General features: G+C 41.7%; 2 protein-coding genes across 8 annotated transcripts in view; one reads left to right on the top strand and one right to left on the bottom strand.

Annotated features, from left to right (window-relative positions):
• The window catches only part of hipk3b (homeodomain interacting protein kinase 3b), a 37,242-nt gene extending 35,264 nt beyond the window's left edge, over positions 1-1,978 (bottom strand). For 6 of the 7 annotated variants that reach the window (XM_030377366.1, XM_030377372.1, XM_030377368.1 and 3 more), the window contains exon 1: positions 1,604-1,978. In XM_030377366.1, the coding sequence (XP_030233226.1) occupies positions 1,604-1,676 (73 nt within the window). In that variant the 5' untranslated portion in view covers positions 1,677-1,978. The remainder of the gene's footprint in view (positions 1-1,603) is intronic. The other variant, XM_030377371.1, reaches the window with a different exon arrangement.
• Positions 1,979-3,703: 1,725 nt separating this feature from the next.
• cstf3 (cleavage stimulation factor, 3' pre-RNA, subunit 3) lies at positions 3,704-15,003 on the top strand. Its single transcript, XM_030377152.1, has 20 exons — positions 3,704-3,891; positions 4,784-4,888; positions 5,072-5,167; positions 8,413-8,445; positions 9,279-9,376; positions 9,482-9,548; positions 9,797-9,831; positions 9,965-10,091; positions 10,247-10,324; positions 10,446-10,608; positions 10,917-11,026; positions 11,298-11,414; positions 11,505-11,723; positions 11,871-11,973; positions 12,088-12,157; positions 12,276-12,471; positions 12,589-12,739; positions 13,043-13,137; positions 13,981-14,041; positions 14,367-15,003. The coding sequence occupies exons 1-20, from the start codon at positions 3,865-3,867 to the stop codon at positions 14,570-14,572; spliced, it is 2,157 nt and encodes a 718-aa protein (XP_030233012.1). The 5' UTR covers positions 3,704-3,864; the 3' UTR covers positions 14,573-15,003.
• The last annotated feature ends 313 nt before the right edge of the window (positions 15,004-15,316 follow it).

The raw sequence follows: 15,316 nt of genomic DNA, 5'->3' as shown, positions 1-15,316 counted from the left end.
TGAAGCAATGCAGAATTACATTTGTTCTCCATTAACTTTTAGCCACGGCCATTAGCTCTAACATGCAATAGTTGCATTGTTTCAGTGTCTATAATTGCATAGGGTATATGTATATACATGTGACTACATGTATTCACAGTGAATTTATGACACATCTCTGATTTCGAAGGGCTTCACTCACGGCAAGGCATACCTGGTAGGATATATCGAGTGGCCAAGTACTAACCATATGTTATAGGCTTTAGGATAGCTACGGTTCTGCTGAACCCTCAATAAAAGATGCTATATGTGGAAAATTATCCTATCGGTATTGAATTGCCTTACTGTTGAATAATCAACAATCAAATCGTAAAATAAACTAAATAAAAAATGACCTTAAAACTGGTATATTGTACATTTGAAATACACTTCATGCATTCTAAATAAAAAATAAATGAACGTTGCTCTACTAAACTTGTTAAATCTATTCTGGCTTCGGCTGATCTGTCAAGCATAGAAATTAAGACTTTTTGTGGCGATGTTGAGGTTTATCATATAACACGTGTTGAACAGATGGGAGAGGGCCTCACTCAAACAATCCTCCGAAATAGACACCATTCCATTACCTCTCTCATGTGAAAACAAACCCAACAAACGCTACCGTCAAGGTATTAATTTGGATAGGACGAAAATAAACAAAAGCCCAACCACATTACAACAACTTGTACTTTCGTACTTTGATGAATTGGTACAGTCCTTAAAACGAGTAATTAATGCAAGGCTTAACTGTGGAGTTTGTGTTACTTTTTTTAAGCAACAGTGTTAGATACGTGAGAGTCGCTTAAAACATTAAAACGATACAACTAGGACCACTGGAAGTATCGGGAAAAGTATCGTTTTAGAGAATGCCTCTTTGGGTGAACATTAGACATTTGGAAGTTAAGCGGATCAATTCACGGAATAGCTGTGACGATAGCGGACGTAAGTTACTGTTATTGTCAAGTAGAAGATGAGCCCCAGCTCACTTATTATTCATACAGAGAGTCAAGGATTATATTCGCCTCTCCATAACAACGACTTAAGATCTTCCCATTTGTAACATGACGCATATCAATGTACAAGAGGTACAACAACGCAAAACTGTATCGTATCTTTATAACATGTGCTAGGATGTTTAATTACAATTCCAGCGTTTTCATGTGATCTATTGGGATGCATGGATCAAAATGAATTAAGAGAGTATATTATAATCGTATATATCGTTAATGTTGTAAAAATTGTCCTGATATAATAGCCTAATAACAATGTGCTGCTATGATTGTTCTTATAACATAACTCAGTCAGGTGATAGACAACTAACTACCAGTTCAGAATACAACCGTTCACGACTTTAAACATTTTTTTATTCTTATTTTTCTTTTAGAAATACCTTCCAGACAGAAGGAAGAGGAAGTGGTTCTTTGAAACAAAGTTATCTCAACTCACATAACGAAATGCAATGTCCAGTTGTAATCTTATCAAGCTAACGTTGTGCAGCAGCCAACTTTGTTACAACTTTACAGTAGAGCTTCCATTAAACCTTGATGATTAGCCTTATCCTTAAAAACATCTGTTTCAAACTCACCTTCACATAGAGTCACAATGGGTATAATCCAGGTCTTTTCTGAACATGTTATGGACTTATGAAGCCATACCATGCACAGTGTGCCTGCATTGCTGCCATCTTGTCCTAAACGAAGGGAAGGGAGAGCTGGCTCTCGATAACACCACCATCGCCCACATTTTAAACTTCAAATAACTCATACATATGAATGTCCATTCAAACCACACATTGCCCAGATAGTAGCTTCACTCTTCAGTTCATTTTCATGCGTCTTAGGGCAAAGTAGCCCATCTCTGAAAGGGTGTGCGGCACCCCCCAAACGAACGGTTACGCGGGTCTGTCAGTTTCCAACATGTCCCTTTTCTCTCGCGACTGCGTGCGAAGTGTTTGTGATTCTTTGACGGCATAGGGCAGACCAGAGCAATCGAATAGAGGAGTAATCGTGCTTTCAAAGCCTACATTTCTATATCAAACAGTAGAAAATACAGATTACATTTTGATTACAACAGTTTGTCTAGGAATATAACAATACATAAATCAGAGTTTCGGTTTTATTTAAAGTAAAAACAATATATCCTAATTTACAGAGAGATTGTAAATCGAGGCTACATAATGAGTGACGAGGGTTAAGTTAGAGCGTTCTAAAGGAAAAATGGATATTATAATAATAGAATAAGGAAATACATTCATTCAATGCAGTGTAGGCTATGGGTGTTTGAATTGCTTTTGTGGCTCAGAATTTGTAACCAAAACATCACAGAAATACAACAACGCATTAAACACTGACCCTATAAATATATATTTAAGAACAAAAAAGGGAAATATTGACGCTTCGAACAAATGACGAAGTGCGATTTATGTTATTTTTATCAACAGAGATGGTAGCCTGTAGGAAAAAAAAATGTTTGATTGGGCCTGAAAGTCTGTTGTCACCCAGCTCACATAAAGGCAACCATAATCCCCCAGTGTCTGAGAAGACCAATAACACTGGTCAGCAGTAACCTAATCTTTCTGCAGACAACTGTTTGTTGACATTTGCTGAGCCAACCGCCAGAGTTCCACTTGCTTTGGTCAGCTTGCATGGCAACTGGTGGATTCACGTGAACCCACCCGTTTATAGCATTATCAATGCTAGGAATGCCAAACCTATGCACCATCATGTTACCTTGGCCAGCATTTAGGGTCTGAGAAAAGGCAAAGATCCATTTCACACATGCGTTAGGCCTACTTATAGACCTACTGACATGGTTATGATCCTTGCATCCAAAGACACCCCGACGGCTCGCCATTCAACATGTTTCACAACATCTGCACCAAACTAGCTTTCGAAATTGAGCAAGTCTTCTTTAAATATTTGAATGATATGTTGGCTATTTGTCACCTGTGGTGTCCCCCGAAGTCCAGTTGTTGGCACCTTCAGGATCATCCTAATTGCATTAATTTCATACAGCAAAACAATAGCCCAACAACATTTTCTCATCATTATTAGAATAAATAATATTTTTCGGTTTATTATTAGTACTTCTAGGCTATTTGTATTAACAGCAGTATTAGGTGTAAGATAAACTCTCCTTCATGGTCTGTTGCTTTAGTCTTAACAACACAAGCGCAAACGCAAATCACGGCGGATGACGGTATCATTTGTCTCCCTCTGTTGACAGATAAGAGTAAATGAGTATTTATGTAAACTGTGTATTGACAATTAAATACAAATTCCAAAAATCTGGTAATTTGTATTTGACGGACTAGGATAATATGATAATAATCGCATTTCAATAATTAATAAATTGAGTTTTTAAGTTCATCATTCTAGATAAACATGCTTTTTCTATTTCCGCGGTTGTAAAGTCTACATGGCTAAATCCTACACAGCAAATTAACTCAATGTAAATAACTATTGCGAAGAGTGCCACTTTTGCATAATTTTACTAAGAATGTCCGACTATTTACGCCTCCACATTTATCAACAAGTTGGCTTGGTTATAATAATTGATAACAATTGAATAAAAACTGTCTTTATTTATTGTTTTCATTTTAATGGGATTCAGGCAACATGCTGTGACTATGTGGTTGTTATAATAACCTTCTTATACTAAATCACTTGGACACATCCATGGTAAAAGGAAGTCCAGACTACGCCATTTTGAGAGGACGACCAGGCGCGCTCTGCGGGCAACTGACTTGTGCCCGTTTTGAGCTATGCTACAGTTTTAAACATTTCGTAAAGCCTTGTATATTGTGTTTGAATCAAGTTGCCATTATATTAGATCATAGACTCAGCCATGTCCGCCGAAGGAGCAGCTGATCAGGTATGTCGTATACAAACGTTCAGTTCCTTACTCTTGATCAACTCTAAGGCTAGCATGACTTAGCTTAGCCATGCTAGTGCCTCGCTTGCACTGCAGTCAACGAGGCCTCCGTATTGCTAGCGTACAAGCAAACAACACACATTGTTCATATTTGCTGGTGGTAGTAAACACTTGATGGATCATTTGTACCCTTCAATCAAAGTCGAAATGTCAATCTCAATTGTTTTTCTCATCGATTAATAGTTAATGTTACTTTCTATGCAACACAATGTTTGCGATTTGGCAATTATTCACGGGGTCTATCCCTGGTTGTATATGTCGAACCCTTCCTTCGAAATGTAAACCAATAACTGGACTGACTGTCCCTCAACATCTTCGGTGTAACTAATGATGATTCGGCAAGGCTGGATGTATAGCAAATAAAGTAACGTGAGCATATTTAACAGCCACTCGGCATCTTGTTCCCATGCCCTTTTCGTATTTAACCATTGATCTGTATGTCGGATCATTTTCACTCTTTCATGGACATGGCTGCAAGTGTAATGTGGGCCCTGGAAGACCTGTTAAGTCAGACTCATCGTACCATCTACGTTGTAACACTAATTTAAAGATTGACCAGATTGCAGTCCCATGATGAAGCCTATTGTCTCAAAGAAGCATGTTGAAATTTGCATGGCTGTCGCGCTGCAATCCGCAGGGTCCGGTCATAAGGCCGTCCCCTGTAATCCTAGTACTTGGCCTAACTATAGGATTGTTTTTGCAGCCTTGTTTAAAGACTAGTTGGGCCACAGACGGAATTGGCTGCAACGACCAAACACTCCAATCAGAGCGTGCTTGGCCCTAGTTTGGTACCAACAAAAAACATAATCTCTCTTTCCATTTTCTCTTGCAGGGAGCAGGAGACTATGTTCCGGAGAAGGTGAAGAAGGCAGAGAAGAAGTTGGAAGAAAACCCATATGACCTTGACGCATGGAGCATTCTGATTCGAGAAGCACAGGTTTAGTGACACAGGGTTGCACTCCCGGGTTTAATTCATTTGGTTTTGGGGCGGGTGGGAGGGGAAAAAAGGGTGCTATAAATTGTCATGGTGATGAAGTGTTTTAACATTGCATCTATTCCACCTCCGAGTGATTGGGTAAGTTTAACCTAGTTCCAATGTCAATACACTTTCCTCCTGTAGAACCAGCCCATAGATAAAGCCAGGAAGACATATGAGCGACTTGTCACCCAGTTCCCCAGTTCTGGCAGATTCTGGAAGCTATTCATTGAAGCAGAGGTTAATACGCTTTTATTTTTACAACTTTGTGTGAATGGCTTGGTATTCTGACATGATCAACAATGTGACTTTCACACGTAAATAAGAAGGTATTTAAAGCCACAATTCTTAAATTGATATACGATTTTGATTTACTAATAGAATAAGGTAATTTATTTGCTTATTAACTGGTAAACTTACTAGTTTTTGTGATGTGTTGAGAGTGACTAATATGAGCATTACAATTAATTTAAGGATTGTGGCTATAAAAATGGGTGGCTCCAACATTTTCTTTTTCAGAAAATACTGCTTTTGTTTCCAGAATTCAAATATAGTAATACATTATGCGCCGTTTTCAAATGGGGTAAAATGCATTTGTTGCATGTTTGATCTGCAACGGTATTAAAATAATTTTAATGGTATTGGAGTGCATTAGCCTTTTATTCACTTGTCGTGTCAATTTATTGCCTCCTGTGTCATTTCTTTGGAGTCATTTTTGTTTTAAACAAATACATTATAAAACGGCAGGTGTTGTGTGACCAACATGTTTATCCCACCCCTTGAGTAATCCCCCTTTGAAGAATTAACCATTTACCACCCTACATCTTTCCCTAAGCTTCAATATTTTTTGATTTCATGTAGCAGCAGCAGCTTTAAGACTATCAGTTTTTACAGTTCGCTGGATTCAATACAAACATTTTAAGTCCCATCATGAAGCCCTTCAGTTTATTTTTTTATATGGTACGACACAGATTTCAAATAGTTTGCTCAAGAGACCAGAACAAATGACGAGTAGGATGGGTTAATTTAAATTACTATTCAGTGGTAGCCACACCCTGGTCCAGGCTATGCAAATTGTTACCCAAACCAAATCGGCATATAAAAGAAAAATAGGGAATTGTTAACCTGTATACGTTCCAATATTGTGACTAACAATATGTGACTTAATAGGGTAATTTAATTTTGGTAAGTATGTTTGGCTACGTTACGGGTCATGCCCTTTTTAACTTAAATTATGAGAAACTAACCCATTGAGTTAGGCTCCCCATAATTATTAAAATAATCCAACTCCTACACAGAGCAAGGCATATAGCCAATCTTTTTTTTTTTTTTTTTGGCAATTTCAATTTTCTTAAACATGTTTCGAGGTTAGTTTTTAAAAGGCTGGATGATTTTAAAGGTAGGATAATCCAGAGGATTTTTTTTTCCCTATGGTTTGCCCCATCCATCAGATTTCTTTGTGGGCTGCTTCTATTGCTCTGTTTGTTCGGTTACTTTGGGTTAATACAACATGCATTGGGCAAATCCTTGCACCTACACCCCAGGAGGAATTGGGTGTGTCAACATGCAAAGTAATTCTCAACAATTCTTAAGATGCCTGGTGAGGTGAACTCATTGTTTCTTAATGAGGTATTCTAAATGGCCCATGGGATTTATTTTTTCGGATTACTTTCTTCCACTATCCTTCCTCAACCCCTAATGGTGATGATCCAAGTTTGTTATGCCTTCCTCCATGCCACAAGGAAGAGTTGTTGAACTTGTCATTACTTATAGGGAAGTCCCAACAATTTCTCATCTTGGTAGAGCCATTCAAATTTTATACTACAGTATTTTGCATCCAATCACTGCCGTATGAGTGCGAGAGAGGGATCATCTATTTTTAGCTATTTTTAAAGCAGCCATTTTTTTGCAGGGTCATTTGGAGTATTGCAGAACAGACAAACAGTTGATTTAAAAATAACTTGATGGATAGATTTTTTTTTTTTCCCCCAAACAATTGCGTTCTCGGTTTGGGTGGTTAGTGACTCTACTATTCTTCCGTTTCCTTCTGTTGTGGTTTGGGGTTTTATTCTAACCCAGTTTGTTTTTCAGTGCCACCGCTTATGGCTCTTGTTTCTGCAAGGCGGTTTAGTGCTACCATGTCAAGAGGATGATTTTAAGAACATACTATGTAATAAAATACGAAAAGAAAAAATGACAATAGAAAACGTGCATTGTGAATTATTGCATCTTTGTCTTTTTTTTAATTAAGTTATACTACATTGGCTGTTTCATTGATTTGACACACATCCATTTGACATACGTTTCCTCTCCTGGTCTATCCCTTCTGCTTGGCTGCTGTTCTTTCACCTAGATGCGCTGCTGTGAAATAGACTGGCCTTGTGCAGGCACATGACCAACTGGGTCACATTTAGTCATTTCCAAGTTGAAGCTAGCATTCCCAACCAAATCAAAAGCAGCTACAATGCATTTTAATATTTTTTGATAGATTTATTTGGTGATTGAGATTTGCTTATCAAAATGCTTTTACCGTGATATGGAGGGCTTTTTCCTTACCTGTGAATGTTATACACACAGCATTCAAGAAACCTTGCTTTCCAGCTATGATTTTATATGCAGCCTTTTTGAGTGTTTATCCTGATCACTGTAGAGGGGGTTGTCAGCATTAGACTGACTGCAACTATTCAACAGTTGCATATCTGTCAAATGCCGTTTCCAGACATTCAGATGTAACTGGCATATTATTAATGCTCCAGTTCTGATATATTTCCATTTAATTTTGTAAAGGGAATCCAACTAATGTGGATGGGCTGCTCCTGCCGGCTGTTTATCCTTTAACCACCATAAGTCATCAATCTTGGGTTCATAACTTGCAATTTGTGTAATATTGGTTTGCCTTCACGCCTAACTTTTTTTTAATTACAATGTTTCATTTTCAGCTCATTTGGTTTGACTAGGTGTTTAGTGGCTTGTTGGCAGATTTTGGCACATTGTGATACAAGTTGATGGTTCTGGCTAAACCCATTTTTGCGTCGACTGCAGAAGACAGAAGTAGTGTATTTATGCAGAAGTATTTATGTTCCGGAGCTGGCCAGATTTTATTATCCTAGATCAAGGCCACCATGTTGTTCTGAGTTCAACCTCATTTTAGCAGTTACCTCTGAACTAGCAGCTGGAATAGCGTTTTGTACATGCTTTATCATAAGGAGGCATAATATTTATTTTCTTTCCTCGTTCCCTGTTTTTATTACATTTGTTTTTATGAGCTAGGGTTTACGGGTATGTTTGTGGGCATTGTGCAATAACTACCAAATATAATAAACCCTGAACTTGAAATTGTAGCTTGTCATTCTTGTGTGAAATTCACTTTGTTGATCTTAGAGGGTTTGTTTGTGTTTACGTGGTGACTTGCATGTGTACATTATGATACATGATTTCTGGAGAGACTGGCTGAATTAACATTACATCTACACTCTTATTTGCAGATCAAGGCAAAAAACTATGACAAGGTAGAAAAGGTAAGTCAATCAACCGTCATTTTAAATCCCATGACGCCTAGGTCACTGATTGCTTTTCCTTTTCTTCAATCACTGCATCCATCTAATCAAATTTTCCTATGTAAATCAACCATGCACAAAAATAATTAAACCAATCTCAAGTTTGTTTGATTTCAATAGTAGCTGTATAAATAACCTGTACTTTAATTGCACTATTATGAATGGAGTCGATTGTTATTTCTTTCCATGTCTTGGAATCATTGAGAATAAACGTCCTGTATTTTGACTGGATCTGTTGGATCACTTGCATTATCTTACACGAATGGCAAAACCTGTATGAAATGTTTTAATCCAGAATTATTTAAAACATTTTTATCTACAAGTGGGCCTACTTCTATACACACAAATATGACAACATATTAATTTGCACTTATGCTTAAACAATGGAATTCAAAAATGGTCAGACGAATGTATCCAAATGATAAACATAATGTAGCCTTAGCTCTAATTGTATCATTTTACATTGAAAACCGAAGATAGAAATTGTATTAATTTCAGTTTTGTAATGACTAAATATATCAAAGCCTACGGTCTACCGACGGTAGCTTTTTATACAAATTACATTTTCTCAATTGCAATAGAACCTTTATTAATGGATAGGGGAAAACCAATTAATCAAGGGGTGTGTTTTCCTTTAGGGTATCAGTTCCTGTAGTCAAAGCGTGGACAAAGGAGAAATTATAATTCTGTTGATAAATTATACATTCTGTCACATTCTGTCATCGAACATAAACACAACGATCCCTTCTCATGGTGTAAGTCTCTTGTACGTGTTCTCTTTCTCCGCTCTCCAGCTGTTTCAGAGATGTCTGATGAAAGTCCTGCACATCGATCTTTGGAAGTGCTACCTGGCCTATGTACGGGAAACCAAAGGAAAGCTGCCAAGCTACAAGTGAGGGTCCCAGCTGCTGCTCCGTTTCATGGTGTAGGAAGGAAGGCCCCTTCAACCGATATTCAATAATATTTATAACATGGTACTTTGTTTGGTTTGCTCTAGGGAGAAGATGGCCCAAGCATATGACTTTGCCCTTGATAAAATTGGCATGGAAATCATGTCCTACCAGGTAAGAATCTTTTGCTAAGAACTATGACCTAATGGTGCACGTTGTTGAAGAATTTGCAGTCTAGTTAGTAGGGTGTTTGAATCCCAGCCTAAAAGTTCTGGCTTTGAACCCCAATGTCCACACTAACTAGGCGTCCTTGAGCATGATGATGACCCCTACCTGTGCATTAATGTGGTGCATGTATCGTAAAAAGATACTGGCAAGTCAAAATAATTGACTAACTGGTAAACAATGACCTTCTCCTACAGATATGGGTGGACTATATCAACTTCCTCAAAGGAGTGTAAGTACATTTAGAGAAAACATATTTTCTGTGTAATCTCTCGAATGTTCACTTGGCATTTTTCATTGCTCAGTCGGCCCCATCATACGTTTTCGAATTCCAGCCATGGTTAACGTTGTTTATGTGTTTACAGCGAGGCGGTGGGTTCATATGCGGAAAACCAGAGGATCACAGCGGTGCGGCGGGTGTACCAGAGGGGCTGTGTCAATCCCATGATAAACATCGAGCAGCTCTGGAGGGATTACAGCAAATATGAGGAGGTGAGGGACACACACACACACACACGCGCATTCAGGCTTTCTTGACCCACAGCTCGGCCTGAACCGATATCCAAACATATTACTAGAGCCTCGGATGGATTATGGGCAGTGGCCTGAATCAAAATTACCTCTGACCTTTTGTGCTTTATAACCAGGGCATCAACATACACCTGGCCAAGAAGATGATTGAGGATCGCAGCAGGGACTACATGAACGCCAGGAGGGTGGCAAAGGTGAGGTGTAGCAGTTGGACCTCCAACGCAACCGGAATGCAGTCCCATGACCAATCTGCTGTAGCTGCATCGTCTCCGCCGTCGTCCATTGTTGTAACATCAACGGCTGTGTATCCTCCAGGAATACGAGACCGTGATGAAGGGGCTGGATCGGAACGCTCCCTCTGTGCCCCCTCAGAACTCTCCACAGGAGGCGCAGCAGGTGGAGATGTGGAAGAAGTACATCCAGTGGGAGAAGAGCAACCCGCTGCGCACAGAAGACCAGACCCTCATCACAAAGAGAGGTGATTGGCCCGCTGCCAGCCCCATCTGCGGTCCAGCCTCTGGTTGATGTGACAAAGGGCAGGGTAGCGTAATGACCACCAAAAGGCTCTGTGTTAGGTTACGTTGTTTAACATTGCCTGCTAAATGGTTGATAAGTGTGTGTGCATAAATACAAATAATAGATTGGTACATCTGAAAAGATAATGATAGATATTGTCATTTCGTTCTATAAAAAAAGCCACCAGGATCTTATCCAACACGAGGGTATTACAACGGTCGGTCTCGATAGATGTGGTCCTCTGATTGTTCTCCTGTTCCCCTCATGCAGTGATGTTTGCCTATGAACAGTGCCTTCTGGTGCTGGGCCACCACCCTGACGTCTGGTACGAGGCCGCACAGTACCTGGAGCAGTCCAGCAAACTGCTCGCAGAGAAAGGGGTGAGAGACCACCAAAGCTTTTATCTGCTCCGTCTGTAAAGTGTGGTGTTGTCGGCTTCCTCGGTTTCGTCTATCGAATCCTCTTCTGCTGGCGCGAGTGGTAGATGTCGTGCACCCCCCCCCCCCCTCCTCTTGTTCTGACAGATGTCAAGCAGACCGAGCCCATGTCGGGCCAATCGCCAACCCTTTATCTATTATGGGGTTGTTTGGACAAAAGAAATTGCCAGTTTTTTGCCATTCAAGATTTGACTCTCTGCGATTGACTCCGTAGGACATGAACAACGCCAAGCTGTTCAGCGACGAGGCGGCCAACATCTACGAGCGAGCCATCGGCACCCTGCTCAAGAAGAACATGCTGCTGTACTTCTCCTTCGCCGACTACGAGGAGGTGGGTGTCGGCGAACGCCCGGATGGCAGAGCACGTAGACACAGACCGTCCCTCTCACTTTGCTCACGTTGACGTGTTCTCGCCCATCAGAGTCGCATGAAACACGAGAAGGTCCACAGCATCTACAACCGCCTGCTGGGCATCGAGGACATCGACCCCACGCTGGTGTACATCCAGTACATGAAGTTCGCCAGGAGGGCGGAGGGCATCAAGATGGGCCGGACCATCTTCAAGAAGGCCCGGGAGGACCTCCGCACGAGGCACCACGTCTACGTGACCGCGGCCCTCATGGAGTACTACTGTAGCAAGGTGAACAAGAGACCGGGAAGTCCGAAGGGACATCCTGACGCAAAGCATTCAAAAAGTCCCCGCTCGCATGTGGCCTTGCAGTGGGTCAGTCGTTGCGTTTTAAGGTATTCTCTGTAACTCTGTGTTTTACCTTGTCTTCCATTGAAGGATAAATCTGTGGCCTTCAAGATATTTGAACTTGGTCTGAAGAAATACGGTGACATCCCGGAGTACATTCTTGCCTATATCGATTATCTCTCCCATCTCAACGGTAGGTTTGCATTGCAGCACTTTCCCCCAATGACCCTGTTGTAGAAAGAGGGCTCAGCGTTTTGTCCCTGTTGTTTGTGTTTGACTTGTTATTCTGTGTGACCTTCCCTTCTAGAGGACAACAACACTCGGGTTCTGTTTGAAAGAGTGCTCACCTCAGGAAGCATGTCCCCCGAGAAATCAGGGTAGGATTTTTTTTTCTCACAACAATTTCCTGGGAAATGTAAATCCAATGTTCCTGTGTGAAAACCATGTGTTGATCGTGACGTCCCCGCTCTTCATTGTCCGTCGCTCCCCTTCCAGAGAGATCTGGGCTCGCTTCCTGGCCTTCGAGAGCAACATCGGAGACCTGGCCAGTATTCTGAAGGTGGAGCGCAGGCGTTTCACAGCCTTCAAGGACGAGTACGAGGGCAAAGAGACGGCCTTGCTGGTCGACCGCTACAAGTTCATGGACCTCTATCCTTGTTCCGGCAGTGAACTCAAAGCCCTGGGATACAAGGTGTGCAAAAGAGCCAGGCTGTGACTGACGCATCCAGAGAAGTTCTCCTGCGTCTTCGACTGTAGGTGCCGGCTTTTTTCAATGACCGTGTGTTAATGACGCTTGCTTCCTCCCAAGGACGTGTCCCGTGCGAAATACGCAGCGCTGCTCCAGGAGGCGGTGGTGACCCCCTCAACGCCCGCCCAGAAGGACGAGGCGGATCGCAAACCCGAGTACCCCAAGCCCGACACCAATCAGATGATCCCCTTCCAGCCCAGGCACCTCACCCGTACGTAACCCCTTCTCTATCCACCACCCTAAAGTTGTTGAAAAGGGGAAATACATCCTCACAGTGAAAGTCCTTTCTGCATGTCAGGGATAAATTCCTATTGTTCTTGTTGCCCCGGTCAGCTCATCGGCGGCTCGTCGGCAGTAAGCGTGTCATTAGCGTAGTGCACGACGCTCAATAACAACACTACGGAGCATGTCAAATTGTATTCTGATCATGTCGCCCCACAAAGTCCACTTTGATTCCCTTCCATTGAAAACTGATCTTTTTTATTTTAAGCTCCTCTGATCTTCTTCTCCGCAGCTCCGGGGCTGCACCCTGTCCCAGGAGGGGTGTTCCCCGTTCCTCCGGCGGCTGTGCTCCTCATGAAGCTCCTGCCTCCACCCAGCTGCTTCTCTGTGAGTTCAACACTTTGCCAGCCAGGTCTTTCGTAAAGCCAGCGCTTTGTTAAAGGACGACCTGGGGATTATTCAACCCAGTACCTTTTTGCCCCCCCCCCCCCCATCGTCTTGGTCCAAAAGACTAATGCGGACAAGCAGTTTGGAAACTGGTCCAGTATTGCAACAAAAAGTCTGCAGTCGTAATCCGCGAAAACTGGCTGCATTTGTTATAATTGTCTAATATGTTCATATTTTATTATTACATTATGGAAAGGATCCTTAGAGAGTAATTCAACTTTTTTCTTTGCCTTTCGCTTGATCTCTCTTTTGAGTCTGGTTTTCATGATGAAACACTAGAGACCCTTGCAGGAAAAGCTTTGTTGGGTGGGACGACAGAATGTGTACCTTGGGTTTACCTTAAAGATTTGGCTGAAGGTGGATTGAGACTGTAATGACATAGGAACATTTACTAGCGAAAATTCTCAACATAAACAAACGAAACCAAATCAAGCAAAAAAAAAATGTCTCCAATTTTATAGAATATAATCCGATTCAGTCATTGGCAAAAACAAGCACTTTTAGAGGTCCTACATTGACAAGGCGCTATTGCCCCCAAAGGATTACGTTACAGCCCTTTATTGCACATTACGGCTGCAGCGCCTTGTTCAATACTGGACCGAGTGCAAAGATTGTTAACATAATTCACTTGGACCCAAAATGATGGGCGAAAATAGGATCCAGGTTGAAAAATCACCCAATGATCCTTTTAGGCTCCCTCTAAGGTGGTGGCTCAACGAGATAAGGAAGCGGGTCAACATATGTTGTATTGTATCGTTGATGAGTCTACTTGTTTCGCCGCAGGGTCCCTTCGTCCAAGTGGATGAAGTCATGGAGACCTTCAGGAGATGCACACTTCCTGAGAGTAAGTTATCCTCTTTATGTCCTTTATTCTCCCGCTCACTTGGTTGTTGTTTTAAATGTAACGAGCTGCTTTGAAAATTGGCCTCTTGTGACGTCACAAGTGGGCGTGCCCACCTAGATGTGTGCTGTCTACCAGCCTACCCAGTGGACTGTAGCAAACGTTGCTCATCTGTCCGTCATACGTCTAGGTGTACACACCCACCTATGATGTCAGAAGAGGCTGATTTTCAAAACGGCTTGTAACGGCTAATCACACTCACAGCTGGTGGTATAATACGTCACCTGTATAATCATGGTGGCTCACCTCTAACCCTCTACCCCTGCAGCGGTGGACGCGGCGGTGGAGCTGATCACGGGCAGGCTGCCGGACGCGGCAGGAGGCGAGGGCAACGGAGCCATGGAGAACCACGCGGGCGGCGGCAAGTCCCTGAAGAGACCCAACGCGGACTCGGACGAAGAGGACGACAAGGGAGCCGTGGCCCCGCCCGTGCACGACATCTACCGCTCGCGCCAGCAGAAGAGGATTCGATAGACGAAACAAAACGCTAAACCGAGGAAGCCGACAACACCACACTTTACAGACGGTGAACGCTGGCACGAATGTTAAAATAAAACGGCCCTTCACTCAACTCGTGGTCCCAGAGGGCAATCTTCCACGTCCTGTTCTGTTTCGTATGCGTGTGACGGTATACTGTACTGTCTGTTGACTCTGTTGTTGTACAGCCATGAAAACTCACACTCACTCACTCAGACTTGTGCGTTTTTGTTGCTTTGTTTTTAACAGTTTTTATTTTTGAAAACATGACCATATACTGTACAAAGCTTTTAATTCCATGGGGTTTATTTGGTTTTTGTTTCTCGCACACTGCTGTTTTCTGACTCGTGATGTTCAAGTGAAGACTAGTGGAATCTTTTTTTTTTTAAGGTAAACTTTCTCCAAATAAAAAGGGGGAAAAATCAAACCACGTTCTCTATTTATTTTCACCTCCTGCACAATATCATGATTGATGGTCAATATAAATGTGTTATTTATGAGTTTCCACTAGGTTGCAGTATTGGTACAGACAAATGTGACATGTTTAGCTTTGTCAACTAAAGCAACATATAGTCTAATTTAACAAGATAATTTAACTGAAAACGCCACATTGCTCATTTGATATCATGAAACGCCTTGTTATAACTATGGTTTAGTCAACCATTTACGTGTTGGACAGTGTAGGAATCTCAACTTTTTGATAGGAATATTGTACTGCTTTAATGTTCATTGGGTGTTTAT

The sequence above is a fragment of the Gadus morhua genome, chromosome 14 (genome assembly GCF_902167405.1).
Source record: "Gadus morhua chromosome 14, gadMor3.0, whole genome shotgun sequence".
NCBI lineage: Eukaryota > Metazoa > Chordata > Actinopteri > Gadiformes > Gadidae > Gadus > Gadus morhua.
Note: the sequence above shows the minus strand (reverse complement) of the source record. Positions and strands in the feature narration are given on the sequence as shown.

What these genes read in the sequence shown, in the direction of transcription:
- cstf3 (XM_030377152.1), top strand. Translation starts at nt 3,865, where the DNA reads ATGTCCGCCGAAGGAGCAGCTGATCAG. An exon ending in ATTACAGCAAATATGAGGAG is followed by an intron (nt 10,092 to 10,246) that starts GTGAGGGACACA and finishes CTTTATAACCAG; the next exon opens with GGCATCAACATACACCTGGC. An exon ending in CCAGCCCAGGCACCTCACCC is followed by an intron (nt 12,740 to 13,042) that starts GTACGTAACCCC and finishes TCTTCTCCGCAG; the next exon opens with CTCCGGGGCTGCACCCTGTC.